We start from the raw sequence: 26,313 nt of genomic DNA on the forward strand, positions 1-26,313 counted from the left end.
TCAATACTGAACGTGTGTTGTAGACTGCTTTATTAAGATTAGCAGAAAACATTACTGCATGGATAAAGTATGGCAGTGATCACATCATAAAATGTGCATCCAAGAAAAGAACACATTATCCACACAAAACGCACTATCACTCTAGGTAACCATTGGTGGCTTTGAATTTACTATTTAGCCTAGGAACTCTGGACCATGCAGAATCCATCATTAGCTGTCAGTTCTAAGAGCACAAGAGGGGACAGAACACTTGAATAAGCAAGATGGTCTCAAGAGTTAAGAGTTACAAATCAAGTTTTATTCATAAGGAATACAATTTAAAACAAAAATGATTAAAATGAATATTAATATAAATATCTAAAAGTATTTTCAGATGTGAAAAATATTAACACGAACATATAACTATGAAATAACAAAACAAAAACTTCATTTAAGATCATAACAAAAATATTTCTAAACAGCATATTCTTAGTGAACATTTAGAAGCACAGTTATATTGCTGTTTCTCCTCTAGCAGGCAAAATGGCAATGCAGTTCCCAAGTGGTCTCTCAAGTGGTGTTATCCTAAACAGAAAGAGAATAAGATATCAATCAGTCAGACTGGCTTAGTGAAAGATAAATTTAGTGTTTCTTAGCAAAAAATGAATTAAACTATGAGGGAGAGTATTCATCCAAAAAAGGTTGGTATTATTCAGGATGGCGGTCAGCAGGGGAATCCTGAGAAAGCAACCTATTCTTCAGGAGGCTCTCTTCCTGCTGTGTGTCCCATTCCAGCTCTTTTGCAATTTCTGAGACCAGGGAGAGGAAGGCAGTTATTCAGAAACTGATGTGTTGGGGACTTGCATGCCAGCTGTCAGGTTGCTGCCTTCTACCCACTCAGCTCTATTTTAGGTCACCATTGATGTGTTAACTGATAACATTGCTGGTGTGTCTGTGGGCAGGGCAAAGTCTACAGTAACCATGACAGTAATGTGGGCTGCCCATCTGGGCCTCAGACTTTAACCAGTGCAAACCAAGAACAGGGCAATGGGAAGAGACCTCATTGGGTTGCAGGATGAAAGGAGAAATCAACCTGTCACCAAGATTAAAGCCAATGACAAAGAATAATTTGCCATTTGCACTCGGTTCTTATCCCTGAAAGGTGCTTCCCAACTTGGAGGTCACATGACCACAGAATATCATTTATCACAGGAACAAAACTTGTTCAAAGCGCTACATAGCATCCATTCTATCACAGGGACATGCAGTAATATGATTGGTTATTCATTTGTCACCATTTCCAGACTGCAGCTTCAAAAAGAGCACCAAAGCATAGTTGTTAATAAGTCAGTTCCTGAAAAGTGGTTGTCTTCCCAGAATACTCGTGCACAGAGGAATGAACATTCCATTGCATGAGGTGGTTGTATTGTTGGAGTGTACATTATTAAGGTGGTAGGGAAAGCAAACATGTATCAAATTGGCAAATGGAATCAGATAATTTTAGGCTGACACAGCTGCTTGTCCCTACCAGATGTTGCTTGGTCTGGAGGTTGCTGGTTTTCTCCTGTTCGTCTTTATCTTTCTTGTTCAAATCAAACAAAAATTTCTGTAGCAGCGGTGCAGAATCAAGCTGTTCTGCTTTGCTCTCCTTTCTGAATGGGAACAACTTCTTCTGCATACATATCTTGTCCATATGGATCCGGCTGGGCAGGTTGCTGGAAACACACACTGCATAGTTAGATCCTGCACCCTCTTCCTCCCATTCCTACTCCCAAGTCCCACATACTCGCTCTGGACCCAGATACCAGTGAAAACTTCATAGAATACATCTTGATACACACAAGGCTGCTGCACAAACATCAAACAGCCAATTCTGGGAAGACTAAATTGTTTCTGTGACCCAAGTACCAAAAAGCGTTCATTTCTCTCCAAAACAACAGGGGATATACATCTATCCATGGAAGCAAAAGGCATGGGGGCAACATTAATAAACAGTGGGCAAATACCCTCAAAGGAGGTCAGTAGAATTAAGGGAAGTTCATGTTATCCATGTGGTCCACACACTGAGTTTTGTTAAACCTGGTGTGACTGCAGAGGCCCAGTTCAGCCTATTAGCCATTTGATGAGCTGAATAAGTACTGGTCTACCTAGAGCCTTCTGAAGATGCCTAGACACTCTGGGTATGAGTAACAGTCTCCTGTGGACCTAAAAACTGAGTCCAAAAGGCCCAGGACACAGTGATGTTTAAAGAGCACAAGACATGGAGCCAGAGCTGCTAGACCTCCAATCAGAACAAAGGATGGCACCTGTGGGCAAAGCAGAGTTAATGGCCTCTCTGACCAGTGCTCACCGATAGAAGTTAATTTCCTTCTGGAGCTCCTGAAATTTCTCACAATGCTCGATGTTCCTCATCTCTAAGTTGTGCAGTAATGACATGACCTCCCTCTCCTTTATCTTCAATTTTTCATAAAATGGATTTGACCTGACATAGCGGCTGGCCCTAGGAGAGTAAAACCCAATGAACATCTGTGTTTAGGAATGTATGAACTCAGGCTGGGTCTTCTAGTACCCCAGCCATGGGAGGACAATTTCTGAGTTCTACATATTGGGAGCTTCTTCAGCTTCAGAAACTTGTTATTCTGGTCCCAGTACCCCATAAGCTCTGCATCGAGATAAAGGGTTCCCAGTTTCCCTTTCTTCTCTCAGAAGTGCTGAATCTGCAGTCAAGCTAATTATGCTAACAAGGGCCTAGGCCACAGCTCTCCCACATCCAAGACCTAGAAAACTGTGATTTCAATTTTCCTGTTTTGACAACAGGAATTCTACATCATGAATAATTAATATTGTAGAGACACACAATTCACACAATTATGGAGTTGAGACCATAAATCGCCACAAAATTATAATCTGCCCAAATGGCACAAATATGCAGACAAATGTGACCACATTGGCAAAGAAGTGTGCAGTTGAAAGAGGGGCTCCCAAAAAAATGCACTCACATCACCATGAAATTGTTATACATGAATATACTCAGGAAAAAACATAGACCCCTAGATTCCAACTGTGGGGGGAAATATAAACATAAAAATTGCGCATATGCATTAGGTGTGTACACACACAGACACAGAAACTGGGACACACACACAGGAAAAGAAAAGTAAACAGTAAAGAATGAAAAAGGGAGCGAAATATGCAAACGGAGAACACAATCAGAATCAGAAAAAATGCATGCCACATTATTGGCTCAGAGGTAAACAAAAAAGAAGGAAAAGCCCTGTGTCTCTGGCCATCTAGTCAAACATTGAGATGAACAATTTGGGATCTGTCACCTCAGGCTACTGCAACAAGAGTCCAGCACTAAGTCACCTTCCTAGCACACACCCAGACTCACAGCACCTAGAAACTTGCAAAGCTACCACCTGTCAAGGGCTTTCCAAATGCACACTGGGAACTCATGCTCCAGTGACGTTATCCCTGAATCCTCACTAAGGCCACAAGTTCAGATTTTCAGCTGGAGGCAGCAGATGAGACCATTTCCCATCTCACTCCTGACCAAGGGTCAGGTTCTGATCTCCTCTATATCAGAAATGAGGTTTAGGACAAGTTCTTTGGGAGGCACAGCTTTCTAGAACCCAACACCTTAATAGAATAAGATGTAGGTGACACTGCAGATCCATGAATGACACAAGGCAGTTTGGAGCAATGCGTACCTGTTGTTCCTGTATCTCTCTGTCACATAAGTCAGGAGATCTCTGAGCTCATTTCTCTCCTCAGTAGCTGACTGCAGCTGTCTAATCAGTCTCTGTTCTTCTGTGTTCTCCGTGTTGGCGTCCTTGTTGATTACCACAGGGCCAGGGGATGATGTCAGTCTCCCATCCTCTGTAGGTAGAAGAACACAAATGAACATTTTTGGGGAAACTGATGAGTGTGCATAGACCATGGCAAGCCCCAAACAGGAGGAGAGCATGTGTAGAACACAGCGTCACCACAACGAGTTTGTTGTTGCCTAAGAGACCTCCTCAGTGGAAGTCAACTCTCCCAGCACTCTATAGAGACCAAGAGATGTCAGATGCCGGGTGTTCCCTATGCCTGCTGACCCATGCTACATGTACCACAGAGATGGCTACTACGGGATTGTTATCAAGTTAACAGGGTACAACTTTCTTTCAGGACCCTCACCGCTGTACTTTCAGAAGTCAGATGATAAATTCAACCTCCAAAAGACTTGAGTGATTGGAGATACTCAGATGTCCTGCACTGATACTCTAGGCCACACCATTTGGAATTTAAAAGCATTGCGGGGGATGTCATGGTCAACGGACTTATCAATTCCCCTAACTGAAACACCAAATGCCACAGAAGTGCCAATTGGTTACAGGCTGAATCTTGGTCTACCTGCTACAAATAGTTTTAGTACTGTAAAAAAATGTTTGTAACACACAAACTCTAATTTATAATGCTAAGGATGTCCCATCTCTGCCAATTAGAAAAAGTCAGAGGAGTTCTAAGAACATAAGGCCAGAAGCATAATTCTCTCCCTGATACTAAAGACAGAGATCTACTTTATTTAAAGAAGCAATGAGAGTGAAGTAGATTGATGCCCTGTCTAAATTCAATAAAGTTGGACACTCAGTGTCTCCTGATCGTGTTATTATATCAATGTAACATATCATATGCATGTTAAAAGTGAAGGCCAGAAGTTCACAGAATAATAGCATTGGCCTTATCATATCCTCCCTTTGGGGATGGGCAAACTAATGTTCTGAAATCCTTGACTTTTAGGAATTGTGATCTTCATGGAAATTCAATTCCTTTGCAGATACTCCAGTTGTTCTGGCCTATTGCTAGACAGGTCAGCATAAGCCTATTCTCCCTCTGACAGAAAGCGCAGCATACAATTCAGAGAACTTACTCAGCATTCCCCAGGCCAGCTTTCGTTGTCCATCTTTTATTTTTGATGAAAGGCGCGATTCCCTCACTCCAGTCTGTCCAAAATCGGCGTTCACTCTCCCAAAATTCTTGCGAAGCCGGGAAAACATGTCTTCCTGTGTATCTGCCAGGGAGGGACTGAGAAAACGTAGGGCACTGGTGGTTACTACAACACTGGTGACATCACAGAGGATGCCAAGAACTCTCTAGGACACAATAGAATGTCCAAGAAGGTCCCTGATGTCATGGTGAACAGACATTTCCTCCCTGCTAATAATCTCCCTGTACAGTGCATAAGCTGAGGTGCCCTTTCCTGGAGACCTTCCCAGGGCATAGCCACTGAGCAACTCCTGCTTGCAAGACCAAATTTTCGTCATGGCTTGATTATAAAAACCTGAGTAATTCCTATGTACTTTAATGAATTTTTCCCTCTAAATCCTGCCCAAAAATATCTCATCTTAAGTCAAATTATCCTTACTCATCAATATCAGCCATTAAAAATTCCTGAGAAATAATACCAGTTGGAATAAGCAGTCAGAAGGTTCTCCTGTCTCCTTATGTACACGTGCTTGAAATCACATCAAGAAATAGCCTGTAGGTTAGGTTGCGACATGGGTGTGCGTTATGGGAACACTCCTGAAGCCTTGTCCTTAGCTTAGCATTCGACAGTTGCCACAAAATTCCTTAGGAGAAAGAGTTGAAATCATTATGTTGTTAGGAACAGTGTGGAGTCCAATTGCCAAAGGAAAGTGAAATGTAGGAGCCACCAATGGAGGCACCCTCATGCTGCTTGGGGGTTCTCCTCTTTTTACTAATGTCACCAAAGGAGCATTGCTCACAGGCCTCTGTAAGCTCTACCATGAGATTCTGTCTGACAGTTTGTGTCTTCGGCCTTTCACAGGGCATGCACTATCTTCTCTAAATTTAACCCCATTCTTCTAGTTTTGAGACCCAACCGGTGATTATCTCTTAACCCCTATGCCCTGTTTTGGTCCATATCACTTCCCTATCATGTCTATTCTGAAGCTCCAACTTCAGCTTTCCTCACCCTATGTTCCTCTGTAAGCCTGGAGTTCTGCCCACATACTTTCTGCAGCATATCTTGGCCTTCAGATCTTTATTATGTCCAATCGGCAGTTAGACAACACCTAAGAGATCTCTCAGTTTGTGTTGAGCTGGTGAGAAGGACAAACATCTACAAAATAGCAAACTTGATGATGGACCGTAGAAATGACAAGACAGTAATCCTGCCAGCACTTATCTCTCTGCCAGTAAAGAACTAACAATTGAAAGTTGACACACCTTAGTACAAAGGGAGCTCACCTCATCATTTCCCCTTTTACACCAAAAAAAAAAAAAAACTTTATCTTTAACACTGATCAGCTAGATAAAATTAGAAAATTTATAGGATGCATCAGAGAAGAATGACTGTCACAACATTTAGTCCATTTGTATTTGGCAAAATTGGAGAAGGTACTTCATGAACTAAATTATATTAGTGTAAAATTTTGTACCTGCATCATTTTCTCTCCCTTTTTAAGCTTTTTTATTCTCTATTTATCATAGCTTGCACTTATTAGCCATAACAACTCTCCTGAAATGAAAAACAATTTTGTTAATTTTAAATAATTTAAGGGTTTATGTCTTTCATCTTTATAATTTTACACCTCTTTTGTGGACATATTGCCATTTTTTTTCTTTTTTCAACTTCCACAAGTAGATTATTTTTTCTCTGATATGGAGAAGGATGCAAGGGTGGACTTCAGATATGAGGTGATGGTGGATGTCAACGGAGTTGAGCTGCATGATGCGAAATTCACAGAGAACAAAAAAGGAGTTTAAAAAAACTAAAATGAGCACAGTGGGGATGAAGAAATGAATGCTTAGCATGGAAATGTTCGGCAGTGGACTCTGCATTTGTGGCCTGGGCTGGGTTTGGGTGGGGTTCTGGAGTAGTCAGAATGTTGTCTGTTCGGGTCCTTCCAGGGAAACTCCTCCCTCTTCTCTCATCCCTCCTCTGCCTCCACCTCAACCTCCAACTGCCATAACTGCCTCCTACTACAGCAGCAGCTTCTGGGCATCTGCCTTTCTGCTCAAGCAGAAGTGCTCGGGGGTGATACAAGCTTTGAAAAGTCCAGGGGAGCAGTCAGGCCATGCACACTCTGTTGTCATCCCTGTTGGGGCTCAGGATTTATGGTGCCAGAGTGGTTGTGGCGGGCATTTTGATGCTCTAGTGGGTTGTCTGTCGAGCCCCTCATTCTGGACCTCCCATGTCCCCCCTGGTCCTGTCAGGTTCCTAGTTGTCACATTCCTGTGTGATGGTGACCTCGTTTTCTTTTCTGAGTCTCATGACAAGAAAAGGTTAAGAGTAAACTATCTAATCATCTCCATCTGAGACCTGAGAAGGAGAAATGTTGCCTGAAGAAACAGGAAATTCAGAGAAAATAGCTTCCAATTCTAAAGAAATGACAGAAATTGTTGGCTACCAGACAGACAAATTTTTCCATGTCATTGTGTCATCCACCCTCAGTTGAACGGGTCATGGGCTCTGACAACAATCCTTTAAAGTAGGTCACTTGAAGGACTATCCTCTTTTTGTTCTCCAAAGCCTGGGACAATAGACTTCCCCATCATCCACTTCTCCACAGTCTGGACAACTTTCTGGCAGCAGTGGAGGTAAGTGGGTGGTATTTCACCCCATGGTCACTTTGCCACATTAAAGGGAACTCCAGTTAGTGTTCTTTAGTTCCCATCATCTTCTTCAGACAGACCTGGGACACTGCCAGGAGTTGAGGTCTCTCCCACTGTGAAAAGCGTTTAACTATTTGGACATCAGAAATGGCAGATTCTTCAGATCTCTAAAGGATTTGAGCACCACCTTTTTATGTAAAGTCTATATCAGTGGACAAACGTGGCTTTTTTTCAAGGGATTTACTTTCTCTGTACCTTTGAATACATTTAAAAAAAGCTAAATAAAGCTCATTTCTGTACCAACTGAACTACTACCTAACATCACTAGAACACTGATTATTTATAGTTGGATAGTACTATTTGCATTCCTTAATTATCCATGGCAGTGTACAGTAGTAATTTTATACAATTAGAATTATACACCACATTGTGAATAAGATGCATATACTTATATCTGAAAGAAGATTTCTATCATTTATGCAAATACAATTTTAAATTCGAAATCCATGACATCCTGAAATATTTGAGACTTGGTGTTGCTTTCTAGTACAAAAAGAGATTGAATAATCTATGTTTTTTTTATCATTTTAGCCCCTTTCTCCTCCTTCCCAAAATTCTAGATAGGAGAGAAAAGGGTTGAGGAGGGAAAGAGAAAATAAGTAAGACATCCCTGATTCCAATCTCCTTTACCCTTTCCTCACTGACCATGACCAGTAAATACTTGGAACCAACCCACTAAATGACAATAAAAATCTATGACCCACTGCAGACAAATAATCAGCTACCCATCCTTCTTTTGAGAATGAGGGTGTCATGTTCTCTAAAGTTGTATCCCTATGAGTGTGGGGTGACAACAAGTTTTGGGGACCTTACAGTAATTGGGATATTTTCCAAATCCTGTGAGATCTTGCAGTTTCATATGCTTCCAAGTCCTGAATGTGGAGGGATTAACTGAAGTCCTGGCTACATTAACAATTGAAAATACAAACACACATTCATACAATTTGAGGAAGGTCACACAATATCTACCTCTTGAAGTTTGCTCAAAACAATTGTTCAGTGACTTTTTTATTTAGCTTCAGGTATCTTCTTAGTTACAGGCAGAAACGAGACAGAATGTTTGCTAAAATAATGTTAATAGCTTCTAAGCCAGTCACGAATAGAGTTCCTGCAATCCTTTGAAGTCTCATTAGAGAGGCTCTATTTTGCACACTACTCACAATTCTTATGTCTCCCGTGTAGCAAACTAAAATGGACTGTTATGATCTGCTTACATATTTCAAAAGTTTTCCCAAACCAAAGTATTCCACCCTCCTCCAAAAAACAAGAGATTCCTCACAAAAACAAGTCCACTCCCTCTGGTACCAGTTTATATATCAGTCACATTTCTGTTACTTCAAAACAAATACCATGACCAAAAGCATGTCAAGGAATACAGTGTTTCACGGTGTGGTAGCCAACCCCCAACTACAAAATTATTTCATTGTTAAGTCATAAATGTAAGGTTACTACTCTTTTGAATGGTAATGTAAATATCCTGTATAAAGTATGTCTCCTATGTGATTGCCCCAGGAAGTAGTTGCAACCAACTGGTTGAAAACTGCACCTTATGTGCGGAGGTGGTGGTTGTGGGTTTTTTGTTTTCTTTTGTTTGTTTCTTTGGCCTCTTTGTCAAAACCGAGTTGCTGATGAGAACATACACCAATATCTGCATCCTTTATTATCTTCCTTTAGACATTGTGTTTGTTCTCATTGTATCAACAGGCTGGGTTTTTTTTTTTTTACTATTCCCCAAAATGAACTTGAAATTATTAAAGATGATACGTCCTGCAGTGTTTTACTGTCTTACTATTTGGCAGTGTCTGACTGCCCTTCATTTATGCTTTCATTGGTTGAGATCTTTTTTTCATTCCCATGAAGCCCTGCATCAAAATTAGGACGGGATGGATTGTAGATGATTCTGGTAGGAATTCGATAAAAAATATCAGTCACATTGATACATGAAAACGAGAGGTGTCTTCATTTTCTTCTTTCTTCAGTTTTTTCTTATTTTTCTTAATGTGTTCTTCGTAGCAAGTCTTCAGTTCCTTAGATTTATTACAAAATTTTTAAGGCTAGTCTGAATGGGTTTCTTTTCTTGGTATGTTTGTTGATATTTATTGTTGGTATACAGGAATTTTATTGACTTTAAAGTGATTTTAGTGAGTGGGTCTATGAGCTGTAGGAGTTTTCTAGTGGAAACATCGTGCTGTTTATATATGGATCATATCACCTGCAAATCAGAAAATTCTGACTGCTTTCCTTCATATGGACATGGCCTTTCCATCTTTCTATATTCTGTTTTGGATAAGACTTCACATACTACTTGGATTAGATGAAAAGATTGAACACCTGTGACTTATTACTTATCTTAGGGAAATGCATTAAGATATTCTCCAGTCAGGATGCTGTTGGCCTTGTATATTTTCTTCATAATGTTAATGTATATCTTCTCCATATCCCAGATTCTCCAGGACTATTTCATGTATCACTGTGAGATTTTGCCAAAGAAATTGTCTGCCTCTAGTCAATGATCATGTTTTTCTTGTTCTTGCTTTCTTTTTTTTTTAAAGATTTTATTTATTTATTATATATCAGTACACTGTAGCTGTCTTCAGACACACCAGAAGAGGGCATCAGATCTCATTACAGATGGTTGTGAGCCACCATGTGGTTGCTGGGATTTGAACTCAGGACCTCTGGACGAGCAACCAGTGCTCTTAACCACTGAGCCATCTCTCCAGCCCCACCAGGACTGTTTCATGTATCACTGTGAGATTTTGCGAAAGAAATTGTCTGCCTCTAGTCAATGATCATGTGTTTCTTGTTCTTGGTTTCATGTGGTGTATTGTTTATTCATTTGTATTTGTTGAAATATTCTTGCCCCTCTGTAGTCAAGCCATCTTGATCATGGTACCTGATATGTTTGTTATACGTCTGAATTTTATTTGCCTGTATTTTATTGAGAAATTTTTCACTTAAGTATTCCTTCCAATCTTTGTTTTATAGGCTGTGAAGAGACACCATGACCAAGGGAACTTATAGAAGAAAGAGTATATTGTTGCTTACAGTTTCAAGGATTCTGAGTTATGACTATTATGCTGAGGTACATGGCAGCAGGTAGGTCACCATGTTTCTAGAGAACTAGCTGAGAGCTTACATCTTATCTGCAAGTTGGAGACAGAGAAAGTGAGCGTTAAGTATAAATGGTATTGAATTTGGAAACCTCCAAGCCCAATCCCATAATACTCCTCCAACCAATACATATCTTATAATTCTTCCTGCACATTTCCTCTCACAAGAAACAAACATTCATACATGTGAGTTTATGTGGGCCATTATCATTCAATTCACCATATCCTACTCACAATTATCCATAGGATTTTAAACATATCAAAATAAAAATGCATTTCCCACATCCTTCAAAAATCCTTGTAGTGTTTCACAGTCTACACAGTTCAGCCAAAGAACTTCATAAAACTCCAGGCAGTCCCATAATTATTTCCCCCCTATGAAATCAAAAGGCAAATTACACACTTCCAATGTGTAATGCCGAATCATATATCTTATCATTGCCAAGGGAAATTGGGAATGTGATGAGCCACTTCAAGGCATAATCCCAAGAGCACACACTACAAATTCTCTCCTTCTGATAGTAGACAAAGAGATTAGACCTATTTTAAATTTTCCTTATTTATTTCTCCCCTGACCCTTTCAGTTGTTGTATTGTTTATGTTACTTACTTTCCATGAGTGTGTGTATTTTCTGTACTTTTAATTGTGTGATACCACTTTGATTCCTTTGTGCTCAGATAGAATGCATGACATTACTTCCACTTTATTATATTTCCTGAGGTTTGTTTTGCATCCTTATATGTGGTCAATTTTCGAGAAAGGTCCACAGGCTGATAGAAAGTATATGTATACTTCAATGTATTTTGTTAGGTTCATTTGCCTGACGATGTACCTTAATTCTGCTCCTCCTGTTTTGTTTATTTGCATGTGATCTGTTAGGTGGTCTGAATAGACAATTTAAACAAATCACAACCACTATTATAACTAATCTGTTGTTTCATATGTATCTGATAATGTATATATATTTTTTTTATTGTTCACACTTTTTTTTTTATTAACTTGAGTATTTCTTATATACATTTCGAGTGTTATTCCCTTTCCCGGTTTCCGGGCAAACATCCCCCTCCCCCATCCCCTTCCTTATGGGTGTTCCCCTCCCAACCCTCCCCCCATTGCCGCCCTCCACCCATAGACTAGTTCACTGGGGGTTCAGTCTTAGCAGGACCCAGGGCTTCTCCTTCCACTGGTGCTCTTACTAGGATATTCATTGCTACCTATGGGGTCAGGGTCCAGGGTCAGTCCATGTATAGTCTTTAGGTAGTGGCTTAATCCCTGGAAGCACTGGTTGCTTGGCATTGTTGTACTTTTGGGGTCTCGAGCCCCTTCAAGCTCTTCCAGTTCTTTCTCTGATTCCTTCAATAGGGGACCTATTCTCAGTTCCGTGGTTTGCTGCTGGCATTCGCCTCTATATTTGCTGTATTCTGGCTGTGTCTCTCAGGAGCTATCTACATCCGGCTCCTGTCGGTCTGCACTTCTTTGCTTCATCCATCTTGTCTAATTGGGTGGCTGTATATGTATGGGCCACCTGTGGGGCAGGCTCTGAATGGGTGTTCCTTCAGTCTCTGTTTTAATCTTTGCCTCTCCCTTCCCTGCCAAGGGTATTCTTTTTCCTCATTTAAAGAAGGAGTGAAGCATTCACATTTTGATCATCCGTCTTGAGTTTCCTTTGTTCTAGAGATCTAGGGTAATTCAAGCATTTGGGCTAATAGCCACTTATCAATGAGTGCATACCATGTATGTCTTTCTGTGATTGGGTTAGCTCACTCAGGATGATATTTTCCAGTTCCAACCATTTGCCTACGAATTTCATAAACTCGTTGTTTTTGATAGCTGAGTAATATTCCATTGTGTAGATGTACCACATTTTCTGTATCCATTCCTCTGTTGAAGGGCATCTGGGTTCTTTCCATTTTCTGGCTATTATAAATAAGGCTGCTATGAACATAGTGGAGCACGTGTCTCTTTTATATGTTGAGGCATCTTTTGGGTATATGCCCAAGAGAGGTATAGCTGGATCCTCAGGCAGTTCAATGTCCAATTTTCTGAGGAACCTCCAGACTGATTTCCAGAATGGTTTTACCAGTCTGCAATCCCACCAACAATGGAGGAGTGTTCCTCTTTCTCCACATCCTCGCCAGCATCTGCTGTCACCTGAGTTTTTGATCTTAGCCAATCGCACTGGTGTGAGGTGAAATCTCAGGGTTGTTTTGATTTGCATTTCCCTTATGACTAAAGATGTTGAACATTTCTTTAGGTGTTTCTCTGCCATTCGGCATTCCTCAGCTGTGAATTCTTTGTTTAGCTCTGAACCCCATTTTTTAATAGGGTTATTTGTTTCCCTGCGGTCTAACTTCTTGAGTTCTTTGTATATTTTGGATATAAGGCCTCTATCTGTTGTAGGATTGGTAAAGATCTTTTCCCAATCTGTTGGTTGCCGTTTTGTCCTAACCACAGTGTCCTTTGCCTTACAGAAGCTTTGCAGTTTTATGAGATCCCATTTGTCGATTCTTGATCTTAGAGCATAAGCCATTGGTGTTTTGTTCAGGAAATTTTTTCCAGTGCCCATGTGTTCCAGATGCTTCCCTAGTTTTTCTTCTATTACTTTGAGTGTGTCTGGTTTGATGAGGAGGTCCTTGATCCACTTGGACTTAAGCTTTGTACAGGGTGATAAGCATGGATCGATCTGCATTCTTCTACATGTTGACCTCCAGTTGAACCAGCACCATTTGCTGAAAATGCTATCTTTTTTCCATTGGATGGTTTTGGCTCCTTTGTCAAAAATCAAGTGACCATAGGTGTGTGGGTTCATTTCTGGGTTTTCAATTCTATTCCATTGGTCTATCTGTCTGTCTCTGTACCAATACCATGCAGTTTTTATCACTATTGCTCTGTAATACTGCTTGAATTCAGGGATAGTGATTCCCCCTGAAGTCCTTTTATTGTTGAGGATAGCTTTAGCTATCCTGGGTTTTTTGTTATTCCAGATGAATTTGCAAATTGTTCTGTCTAACTCTTTGAAGAATTGGATTGGTTTTTTGATGGGGATTGCATTGAATCTGTAGATTGCTTTTGGTAAAATGGCCATTTTTACTATATTAATCCTGCCAATCCATGAGCATGGGAGATCTTTCCATCTTCTGAGGTCTTCTTCAATTTCTTTCCTCAGTGTCTTGAAGTTCTTATTGTACAGATCTTTTACTTGCTTGGTTAAAGTCACACCGAGGTACTTTATATTATTTGGGTCTATTATGAAGGGTGTCGTTTCCCTAATTTCTTTCTCGGCTTGTTTCTCTTTTGTATAGAGGAAGGCAACTGATTTATTTGAGTTAATTTTATACCCAGCCACTTTGCTGAAGTTGTTTATCAGCTTTAGTAGTTCTCTGGTGGAACTTTTGGGATCACTTAAATATACTATCATGTCATCTGCAAATAGTGATATTTTGACCTCTTCTTTTCCGATCTGTATCCCTTTGATCTCCTTTTGTTGTCTGATTGCTCTGGCTAGAACTTCAAGAACTATATTGAATAAGTAGGGAGAGAGTGGGCAGCCTTGTCTAGTCCCTGATTTTAGTGGGATTGCTTCAAGTTTCTCTTCATTTAGTTTAATGTTAGTAACTGGTTTGATGTATATGGCTTTTACTATGTTTAGGTATGGGCCTTGAATTCCTATTCTTTCCAGGACTTTTATCATGAAGGGGTGTTGAATTTTGTCAAATGCTTTCTCAGCATCTAATGAAATGATCATGTGGTTCTGTTCTTTCAGTTTGTTTATATAATGGATCACGTTGATGGTTTTCCGTATATTAAACCATCCCTGCATGCCTGGGATGAAGCCTACTTGATCATGGTGGATGATTGTTTTGATGTGCTCTTGAATTCGGTTTGCCAGAATTTTATTGAGTATTTTTACGTCGATACTCATAAGGGAAATTGGTCTGAAGTTCTCTTTCTTTGTTGTGTCTTTGTGTGGTTTAGGTGTAAGAGTAATTGTGGCTTCGTAGAAGGAATTTGGTAGGGCTCCATCTGTTTCAATTTTGTGGAATAGTTTGGATAATATTGGTATGAGGTCTTCTATGAAGGTTTGATAGAATTCTGCACTAAACTCGTCTGGACCTGGGCTCTTTTTGGTTGGGAGACCTTTAATGACTGCTTCTATTTCCGTAGGAGTTATGGGGTTGTTTAACTGGTTTATCTGTTTCTGATTTAACTTCGATACCTGGTATCTGTCTAGGAAATTGTCCATTTCCAGAAGATTTTCAAATTTTGTTGAATATAGGTTTTTATAGTAAGAAATGATGATTTTTTGAATTTCCTCTGAATCTGTAGTTATGTCTCCCTTTTCATTTCTGATTTTGTTAATTTGGACGCACTCTCTGTGTCCTCTCGTTAGTCTGGATAAGGGTTTATCTACCTTGTTGATTTTCTCAAAGAACCAACTTTTGGTTCTGTTGATTCTTTCTATGGTCCTTTTGTTTCTACTTGGTTGATTTCAGCTCTGAGTTTGATTATTTCCTGCCTTCTACTCCTCCTGGGTGTATTTGCTTCTTTTTGTTCTAGAGCTTTTAGGTGTGCTGTCAAGCTGCTGACATATGCTCTTTCCTGTTTCTTTCTGCAGGCACTCAGCGCTATGAATTTTCCTCTTAGCACAGCTTTCATTGTGTCCCATAAGTTTGGGTATGTTGTACCTTCATTTTCATTAAATTCTAAAAAGTTTTTAATTTCTTTCTTTATTTCTGCCTTGACCAGGTTATCATTGAGTAGAGCATTGTTCAATTTCCACGTATATGTGGGCATTCTTCCCTTATTGTTATTGAAGACCAGTTTTAGGCTGTGGTGGTCCGATAGCACGCATGGGATTATTTCTATCTTTCTGTACCTGTTGAGGCCCGTTTTTTGACCAATTATATGGTCAATTTTGGAGAAAGTACCATGAGGAGCTGAGAAGAAGGTATATCCTTTTGCTTTAGGATAGAATGTTCTATAAATATCCGTTAAGTCCATTTGGCTCATGACTTCTCTTAGTCTGTCGACATCACTGTTTAATTTCTGTTTCCATGATCTGTCCATTGATGAGAGTGGGGTGTTGAAATCTCCCACTATTATTGTGTGAGGTGCAATGTGTGTTTTGAGCTTTAGTAAGGTTTCTTTTACGTATGTAGGTGCCCTTGTATGGGGCATAGATATTTAGGATTGAGAGTTCATCTTGGTGGATTTTTCCTTTGATGAATATGAAGTGTCCTTCCTTATATTTTTTGATGACTTTTAGTTGGAAATTGATTTTATTTGATATTAGAATGGCTACTCCAGCTTGCTTCTTCTGACCATTTTCTTGGAAAGTTGTTTTCCAGCCTTTCACTCTGAGGTAGTGTCTGTCTTTGTCTCTGAGGTGTGTTTCCTGTAGGCAGCAGAATGCAGGGTCCTCATTGCGTATCCAGTTTGTTAATCTATGTCTTTTTATTGGGGAGTTGAGGCCATTGATATTGAGAGATATTAAGGAATAGTGATTATTGTTTCCCTTTATATTCATATTTGGATGTGAGGTTATGTTTGTGTGCTTTCATTCTCTTTGTTTTGTTGCCAAGACGATTAGTTTCTTGCTTCCTGAGGCTCAAGTTCGCTCGTGGGGTGCTGCCCAGGGGCTGTCTGCAGCGGCAGCAACCAGGAAGACCTGTGCCGCCCCTTCCGGGAGCTTCAGTGCACCAGGGTTCCAGATGGTCTTTGGCTTTTTCCTCTGGTGTCCGAGATCTGTGTGCAGGGAGCAGTCTCTTCTGGTTTCCCAGGCTTGTCTGCCTCTCTGAAGGTTTAGCTCTCCCTCCCACGGGATTTGGGTGCAGAGAACTGTTTATCCGGTCTGTTTCCTTCTGGTTCTGGTGGTGTCTCAGGCAGAGGGGTCCTGCCGCTCCTGGGCCCCCCCCACGGGAGCCCAGAGGCCTTATACAGTTTCCTCTTGGGCCAGGGATGTGGGCAGGGGTGAGCAGTGTTGGTGGTCTCTTCCGCTCTGCAGCCTCAGGAGTGCCCACCTGACCAGGCGGTGGAGTCTCTCTCTCACCGGGTCTGGGAGCAGAGAGCTGCTGATAATGTATATTTTTAAATTTGAGAAGCTTGTGTTTAATATGTGTATATTTAGAATTGTAGTATCTTTTTGTCATTGCAAAGTATGAAATGAATTTCCTTACATCTTCTGGACAGGATGAGTTTGAAATCTATTCTGTCAGCTACATAGACAAACTGAATAGGGACATGGTTCTTAGTTCGGTTTCACTAGTATACCTTCTATATCTCTCAGGATGGTAATCCTGTTTCTGGCTTAATATATGTCTGTTTACTGGGGAATTGAGTTTAGTGATATGTAAATATTTTTCAAACCTCTGTGTTAATTTTGTCATTTTTTTAAATTTTTGACTTTTTCATCCATTTCATTTGATTGACTGTCCTAGTGGTGTTAATTTATTTCCTGCGACCTCTGGTATTTTATCCTTCCCTGCAAACTATAGTATTACTATTAGGATCCTCTATAGAGCTGGCTTACTGATTATACATAGTTTTTAATTTATTTATAATATCCCTTAATCAGCACAGTAGCTGGGCAGCTGCCTGTCCTGCATGGAATTAGGTCTAATTTCCAAACAATGTCTCTGAACTCCTACTTACTATGCAGCATCTTGGCTGCTCTTTGTTCCACTTGGTCAGCCCTCAGGACCAGGCTTTCCTCTGTCTTAACCCATGGCTGCTGTCCTCCTTCCTCTCTCCTCTCCATCACATCCATTCTTCCTTTCTTCTTGGCAGCTCCTTCCTTCTTCCCCCCTCATGATCCTCTCTAGCAAAGCCCTCAAAAACGCACCTCCACCATCTGTCTGCTGTGCTTCTTTATAATCACAATTAATGGGAGAAGGGTCACTTTTCTGCGGGTTAAACAGTCTTACATTCTACAAATTAGCATTAAAATACAAGCTGAATTTTATCAATACACCACAGGATTTTCTTTCGCTTTGTTTTGGTTTAATTTTTCTTTTAACTTTTAACTTTTCATTTCATTTTTGGCTATCTTTTATTAATTGGTTATTTTATTAATTTACATTTCACATGTTATCCCGCTTTCCAGACTCCCCTCATCAAGCCTCATCATCATATTTCTTCTCAGCATTTTCTATATAACAGCCTTCCCCGAACTACACATATCCATTCCCACCTCACACATCTAGGATCTCCATTTGGTGGGGCCTCATTCCTACCAGAGTCAAGGTGCTACCACCACATTGATACCAGATAAGTCAATCCTCTTCTACCCAGTACCTAGGACAATAGACCCATACTTGTATACACATTGCCTAGTTATTTACTCCCTAGGACCAAGGAAGATTGGTGAGAGAGGGTCTGGTTAGATATTTAAAACCAATGATTGCTGCTTTCTCTTCTTTTTTTGGTTATTGGTAAAAATATGTTTGTATACTTCTCTTTTTTGTAATTATTGTGAGATGATTAATTTCTTGGATTTTCTTGGATAATATTTAGTTCATTGTCTTGGAGTTTTCTTCCTATTATCCTCTGGTGTGCTTTATAGAGAAAAATATAGTTTAAATTTGATTTTGTCATGTAATATCCTGGTTTCTCCATTTATAGCGATTGGGAATTACTCAGTGTATAGGAGCTTGGGTCTGCATTACATCAGCCCAAGATTTTCTGGCTTTTAGAGTCTCTCTTGAGAAGTCTGGTGTAATTCAAATTGGTCTGAATTAATTTGGTACTGGATATTTGTACCTTACCCCTTTTAATGTACTTTCTTGTATCTGTGCATTTAGCGTTTAATTTTTATTTGAAGGGAGGAATTTTTCTGGTATAATTAATTTGGCGTTCTGTAGGCTTGTTGAATGTTTTGGCCTTTTCTTTCTTCAGCTTACGGAAGTATTCTGCGATGATGAAGATATTTACTGAACCTATGAGCTGGAACTCTTAATTCTCTTCAATATCTATTATCCTTAGGTTTGGACTTACATTGAGTCCTGAAATTCATGGATATTTTGGATTCAACAAACCGTACATGTTTATCTGAGATGGATTTTTTGTGCTTTGTGGGGTGACCTCCTTGACCCCTACGCTTCCATTTATTATCTTGTTGGATAATGAGACATGGTCAGGAATGGTGACCTCTTGCCATAAACTATATGAAAATAGTGAGGTCAATTTATGTGTGTCAATATCCGTAGTCTTCTGGGTGGTTTTGGATCCTGGTTGGACATATGCAACTATTTCAAAAGCCCAGGATTGATATTCCTTGGGGTCCCATGATGATGCAATCAGACATGACAGAAAAAGACCAGAATACACATCAGAGAATGTGATTTGTATAATAGAGAGAACATTATTAATGTTCTAACTTATTAAGTTAGGATACAGAATATCTGATCACACTGTGATCTCCAAGAATGTATTATTTAACGAAAAACTATGGTTTGGTATAGCATTGCAAGGGCAAGGACATTTACGTAAGATCTGTTTGTTTCCTGTAAACATGGACTTTATTACTGTATGGTTCACCTACCACACACCTTTATTGCAAAGGTAAAAAGTGCACTTAGGTCCAGAGAAGATCGAGGCATGACTTGACAGAAAATGAAGATAACTAAGGCAATGGAAAGTCTTAGAGTTGAAGGATTACTAAGAAAGTGCTCAGAGGGAACAAGAATCACCTCTCTGGGAGGTCAGTGAATTAGGAAGGACAGTTGGGAGCTTTACTTGACGTCAGCATCTAAGTCTGGAAACGTCATTGGTAAAATTAATGTCTGGAATTTTGTGTTGTGAAACAGCACATTGGCTCTGCAGCATTTGGCAAGGTCCATGGACAGAGAGATTACACCAGCTGGAAACAATCTGAAAAGAAATCAGGTTTTATTCAGTTACCTGTGAAATCCTCAAGGAGAGGGGAATGGATGGGTAGCACCTTAATAGAAGGATTTATGATCTCAATAGTGCTACTCTAGATGCCTTCAAGATAGATGCAGAAAAAGAAAAACTAAATAACTTCACAGGAATTAGAACAATTCTGACCATGATTATTTCACATTGGCAGTTTATACTTGATTCGTCTTTTTAAATTTAAAACAAGAGCCTAGGGTGTAAATTCGAGGTAGCATTAGAATCACAGTATGTTCACACCACCTTTAAGGTGCCCAGCATCTAACACTCCGTGGCTAGAGATTCTACTTTTAACTGGATCACCAGAGAAAATCTACAATCAACCATGCTAGGGAGGCCCTGATCAGTGTGTATACTTTGTCCATCTCCACGACAACCCACTTCAGCAGAAACGCCTCCATTTTACAGGTGAAGAAACCACAGCTCAGAGCCAATTATCATCAGATCCCTCAGTCTCACTGGCTGTCAGTTACACCCACATCCTTCTCTGTGAAGGGAAGCTTTGGGCCTGATGTGGGCTGTGCAAGCTGACTCTCCTGAGATGATCAATGCTCTTCTTGAACCTGGGAGAACTGAAGACAAGATGAGCACACAGACTCCTGGGATAGATCCTGCCTCTGGGACCTAGGATGGGACACAGTATCCCTTGCCATGTGCCTCTCCTCATCTGAGGAATCTGTTCCCATGTGTCAGCTTCTACGGCAGTGGGTCTCAACACTCCTAGTGCTGCAACTCTGTAATACAGCTCTTCATGCTGTGGTGACCCCAAGTATAAAATTTTTTCATTGCTACTTCCTAATGAAGTTTGCAGTACTTATAAGTCATAATATGCAAGGTATCTGATATGCAATCTGTGTGTGAAGTTGTGCCTCACAGTCTGAGAAACATTGCTTTATATAATTTTTTTTAAAAGAAAGGCCTTCCTATGAGGAGGACCCGGAGCAGACATAAAGGCAGAGACACCGTGAAGTAGTGACAAGTGTCAGCAGGCCCAAGGCTGCTTGCCTTAATGCCAACAGAGATTTTCTAGCTAAAGGTACAATCTGGAATCACTGGCCCCATGACAATCTTACCTCAATTTTCCCACTTACAATGTCTGTCTGCTTGGACATGTCTGTCCAGGAAGCTAGTCCCTGTAGTCTCTGATAAAGGCAGAATGCTAAAGGCAGGTATGGTTTCCCTCTTTTGGCCCACAGTCACTTGTATAGAAGTAAGTTCAAATCCCCTGTGGGTAAATGTGTGTCTCTCACATAGTGTATTAGAATTGAAATATCTGTTTGAGTTGAGAAAAACCAACTCCCACTTCAGATTTAGAGCTGACCAACATTTTCTTTCAGGAGAATGAAGAAGCTGGCCAGGCCTGGAGACCCAGATCCCCTCCGTGCCTGGGATAATCCCACCTACAGTAGACTTCAGCTTCACCTAGCAGGTGTTATCAGAAAAATCTGACCTTAAGATTCTGAAATCCACAATATGCACAAACCCTAGAGTTGTTAGGTGGCCGATTTGGGAGATTTCTCCAGGTTATAATCATTCTGGCCTCTTCTCTTCCCTTGGATGCACTCTGTTCTCTCTTGTCTGTTGGTCCTAAAAGGACTTGGGTCAACTCAAGGACTTCTAGGGGAGGAGCTTTTGTTGTGGGAGTGAGCATGGATCAAGAATGTAACCCCATTCTGACTGGGCAACTAATCTCCAGAAAAATCTTCTGCAGGCAAAGAACTGGGTCCTGTGATAGACTACACTGTTTAACAGGGAGATCTGGTTGCTTTCTCCAGGAAGAAGCACTTGGGTGTTGACTCTCACTTCTCAACCTTCTGTTCTAAATCACTTCTGAGAAGGGGCACTTTCGTCTAACTCCTCAAAGGGACCTACCCTTCATTGTGGCTGGAGGATCCTATGGTGTTGCAGCTCTGAGCTGGGAGTGGGAGCACTCAGACTGACTTGGAGAAGCCTCTTTTCACAGCTGATCTAGATGTGAGGAACAGGTGCTTTTAAAGAAGCATGGGAAAGTATTTCCTGCAGGAGAGACCTCTGCAGGCAAAGACACACAGGACAGGGAAAAGCGAGTTTATGTACTGCCATCACATCCTAGCAGTCTCTATATGGGGCAAGGCTTTGCCTCACCTTAGTAACAACAGCATGTAATAAATGAACCTTTTGCTGATTTCTGTCATGGTTCCGACGTCAAAATGTCAATGAGCACCATGCAGACCCCGGACTTAGGCTGTATTAAAGTAGTCCACAGTATCAGTGTTATCTGCAAGGTACCATGGGACAGTAGTAATGCTTATTTGCATGAACCTGGACAGTTTTCACTACAGTCTTCTAAGTCATTTTATAAAATTTTATAGTGAGTTCATGGAAGAACAGGCTCAAACATAGACAGGAACATGCACACACACACACACACACACACACACACATACATACATACATATACATATACTTTACTGAAATGGTGCATATTCTTTGTACACCAAAAAAAGGTGAGCATTAATGAAAATATACTAATAATTGAATAAGTGGTGGAAGCTGTGTAGAGACTGTGGCTTATAGTTACTTAAAAGGTCCTCACCAGGCTCTCTTCTTGTTGGTGGGTAAACGTCAAGTGCAATTGGGGTTCGTTATTTTCTTTCTCCATAGCACGCCGGACTAGGGTGGAAGCTAGGGTTTTCAGAATATTTGGTAAGTACTGTAACATTGAATGAAATCCTAAGGCTGGAACACTATTAATGTTCTAAAATATTACAGGGCAAGCTAAAGTCATATATCTACTGTATTTAAAGAAGCAATGAGAGCGAGGTAGATTGATGCCCTGTCTAAATTCAGAAATGTTGGAGACCGAATGTCTCCTGATGGTGTTATTTTATCAATGTAACATAACATATGTAACATATGCTCTTTAAAAGTAAAGGCCAGAAGTCCACAGAATAACAGCATTGGCCTTACCATATCCTCCCTTTGGGGATGGGAAAACTAATGTTCTGAAATCTTTGACTCTCAGGAAATGTGATCTTCATGGAAATTCAATTCCGTTGCAGATGGTCCAGTTGTTGTGGCCCATTGTTAGAAATATCAGCCTAAACCTATACTCCATCTGACAGAAAGCTCAGAATACAATTCACAGAACTTACTCCACATTCCCCAGACTTGTTTCTTTTTTCCATTATTTTTTTTTTTTTTTGATGAAAGGCCAGATTGCCTCACACTACTCTGTCGAAAATCGCCATTCATACTCCCAAAATTCTTGGGAAGATCGGAAAATGTGTCTTCCTATGTATCTGCCAGGCAGGGACTGAGAAAAAGTAGGGCACTGGTTGTTACTACAACACTGGTGACATCACAGAGGATGCCAAGAACTCTCTAGGAAACCATAGAATTTCCAAGAAGGGACATCTGATATCATAGAGAACAGAATTTGCCTCCCTGCTAATAACCTCCCTGTACAGTGCATAAGCTGAGGTGCCCTTTCCAGGAGACTTTCCTAGGGCATAGACACTGAGCACCTCCTGATTCCAAGGCCAAATATTCCTCAAGGCTTGATTATGGAAACCTTAGTAATTCCTATGCGTTTTAATGAATATTTCCCTGCTATTCCTGCCCAAAAATGTCTCATCTCAACTCAAATTATCCTCATTCAGCAATATTAGCCATTAAAAATTCCTGAAAAATAACACCAGTTTGAATATGCAGTCAAAAGATTCTCTTGTCTCGTTATGTACATGTGCTTGAGATCACATCAAGAAATAGCCTGCATGGTAGGTTGCGACATGGGTGTGTGTTATGGGAACTCTCATGAAGCCTTGTACTTAGCATTCCACAGTTGCCACAAAATCCCTTAGGAGAAAGAGTTGAAATCATTATTGTGCTAGGAACAGTTTGGAGTCCAATTGACAGAGGAAAAGTCAAATGTTGGAGCCACCAATGAAGGCACCCTCATGCTGCTTGTGGGGTTCTCCTCCTTGCACCAATTTCACCAAAGGACCATTGCTCACAGGCCTCTGTAAGCTATACCATGAGATCCTATCTGACAGTTTTTACCTTGGGCCTTTCACTGGGCATGCCCTCACCTTCTGTAAATTTAACCCCATTCTTCTAGTTTTAAGACCAAATGGTGATTATCTCTTTACAAGTACGTACTGTTTTGGTCCATATCGCTTCCCTACCATGTCTATTCTGAATCTCCAGCTTCAGCTTGCCTCACCCTATGTTCCTCTGTTTGCCTGGAGTTCTGCCCACATACATTCTGAGGTAGCTCTTGGCCATAAGATCTTCATTACGTACAATCGGCAGTGAGACAAGACCTGATAGAACTCTCAGCTTGTGTTGAGCTGGTGAGAAGGACAAACATCTACAAAGTAGCAAACCTGATGATGGATCATAAAATGATTAGAAAGAAATCCTGCTATCACTTAGCTCTCTGCCAGTAAAGAACTAAGACTTGAAGTTGACACACCTTAGTACAAAGAGACGTCACCTCAGCATTTCCTCTTTTACACCAAGAAATACCCTTATCTTTACATTGATAAGCTAGATAAAGTAAGATAAATTTTGAGATGCATCACATAAGAATGACAGTCCCAATATTCAGTCCATTTCTATTTGGCAAAATTGGAGAAGGTACTTCATTAACTAAATTATATTAGTGTAAAATTTTGTACCTGAATCACTTTCTCTCAGTTCTTAAACTTTTTTATCCTCTGTCTATCATAACTTTCATTTATTAACCATAATAACTTCCCCGAATCAAAAAGTACTATATTTCATTGTAAACAATTTAAGGGTCTATGTCCTTCATCTTTTTAATTTTATACCTCTTTTGTGGACATATTGCCATTTTTTATTTTTTCTTTTTTCATCTTCCACAAGTAGATCATTTTTTCTCTGATATGGAGAAGGATGCAAGGGTGGACTACAGATATGAGGGGGTGGTGGATATCAACGGAGTTGAGCTGCATGTTGCGAAATTCACAGAGAACAAATGAGAAGTTTAAAAAAATTAAAATGTGCACATTGGGGATAAAGAAGTGAATGCTTAACATGGAGAGGTTTGGCAGTGGACTGGGTATTTGTGGGGGTGGGGTGTATTTGGGTGGGGTTCTGACATGGTAAGAACACTGTCTGTTCTGGTCCTTCCAGGGAAACTCCTCCCATCCCACCTCTGCCTCTATCTCCACCTCCAACAGCTGAAACTGCCTCCTACTACAGCAGCAGCTTCTGGGCATCTGCCTTTCTGCTCAAGCTCTTCTAAGTGCTCGGGGGTGATACAAGCTTTGAAAAGTCCGGGGCAGCAGTCAGGCCATGCACACTCTGTTGTCATCCCCGTCGGGGCTCAGGATTTATGGTGCCAGAGCAGTTGTGGCGGGCATTTTGATGCTGCAGTGGGTTGTCTGTCGAGCCCCTCATTCTGGACCTCCCATGTCCCCCCTGGTCCTGTCAGGTTCCTAGTTGTCACACTCCTGTGTGATGGTGAACTCGTTTTCTTTTCTGAGTCTCATGACAAGAAAAGGTTAAGAGTAAACTATCTAATCATCTCCATCTGAGACCTGAGAAGGAGAAATGTTGCCTGAAGAAACAGGAAATTCAGAGCAAATAGCTTCCAATTCTAAAGAAATGACAGAAATTGTTGGCTACCGTGACAGACAGTCAGCAAATATTCTTGTGTCAGTGTGGCATCCAGTGTCAACTGAATGGGCCAGGGGCTCTGACAACAATGCTTTGAAGTAGGTCACTTGAAGGACTATCCTCACTTTCTCTCCAAAGCCTGGGACAATAGACTTCCCCATGATCCCCTTCTCCACAGTCTGTACAGCTTTCTGGCAGCAGTGGAGGTAAGTGGGTAGTGTTTCACCCCATGGCCAATTCGCCACATTTGAAGGACACTCCAGTTAGGGTTCTTTAGTGCCCATCATTTTCTTCAGAATAGCATGAGGACACTGCCCGGACTTGAGGTCTCTCCCACTGTGAAAAGCCTTTGACTACAAGGACATCTGAAATGGCAGATTCTTCAGATCTATAAAGAATTACAGAACCATCTTTTTATGTAAAGTCTATCTCAGTGCACAAATGTGGAATTTTTTCAAAGGATTTACTGTTTAATTTGAATACATATAAAAGAAGCTAAATAAAGCTTATTTCTGTACCTAACTAAACAAGTACCTAACATCACTAGAACACTGATTATTTATACTTGGATAGTACTATTTGCATTCCTTAATTATCCATGGCAGTGTACAGTAGTAATTTTATACAATTAGAATTTTACACCGTATTGTGAATAAGATGCATATACTTATATCTTAAACAAGAGTTTAATCATTTATTCAAGTATAATATGAAATTCTATCATCATTCAAATTCCATGTCATCCTAAAATATTTGACACTTGGTGTTGCTTCCTAGTATAAAAAAAGATTGAATATTCTATGCTTTTTGTCATGTTAGCCCCTTTCTCCTGCTTCCCAAAACCCTAGATAGGAGAGATAAATGGTTGAGGAGAGAAAGAGAAAGTAAGTAAGATGTCCCTGATTCTATTCTCTTTAACTGTTTCCTCACATTCCATGACCAGTAAAAACTTGCATCCAACCCACTAAATGACAATAAACATCTCTAACCCACTGCAGACAAA

The 26,313-nt window shown here is 40.4% G+C and overlaps 1 protein-coding gene and 1 long non-coding RNA gene across 5 annotated transcripts in view; both read right to left on the reverse strand.

Moving 5' to 3' along the window:
* Positions 1 to 272: 272 nt before the first annotated feature.
* LOC134480025 (disks large homolog 5-like) overlaps positions 273 to 26,313 on the reverse strand; it is a 41,506-nt gene continuing 15,465 nt past the window's right edge. Inside the window, exons 1-4 of one of the 4 annotated variants that reach the window (XM_087560211.1) lie at positions 4,892 to 5,031; positions 3,690 to 3,858; positions 1,508 to 1,694; positions 277 to 564 (exon numbers count right to left, since the gene is read on the reverse strand). In XM_087560211.1, coding sequence (XP_087416337.1) covers positions 550 to 564; positions 1,508 to 1,694; positions 3,690 to 3,858; positions 4,892 to 5,018 — 498 coding nt within the window. In that variant the 5' untranslated portion in view covers positions 5,019 to 5,031 and the 3' untranslated portion in view covers positions 277 to 549. 4 annotated transcript variants of the gene reach the window in all.
* On the reverse strand, positions 19,266 to 23,015 carry LOC148004065 (uncharacterized). Its single transcript, XR_015628189.1, has 4 exons — positions 22,820 to 23,015; positions 22,261 to 22,349; positions 21,810 to 21,942; positions 19,266 to 19,640 (listed from the first exon to the last, which is right to left on the reverse strand). It is a non-coding gene; the product is annotated as an uncharacterized LOC148004065 (long non-coding RNA).

The sequence above is a fragment of the Rattus norvegicus genome, chromosome 8 (assembly GCF_021556685.1).
Source record: "Rattus norvegicus strain SHRSP/BbbUtx chromosome 8, alternate assembly SHRSP_T2T, whole genome shotgun sequence".
NCBI lineage: Eukaryota > Metazoa > Chordata > Mammalia > Rodentia > Muridae > Rattus > Rattus norvegicus.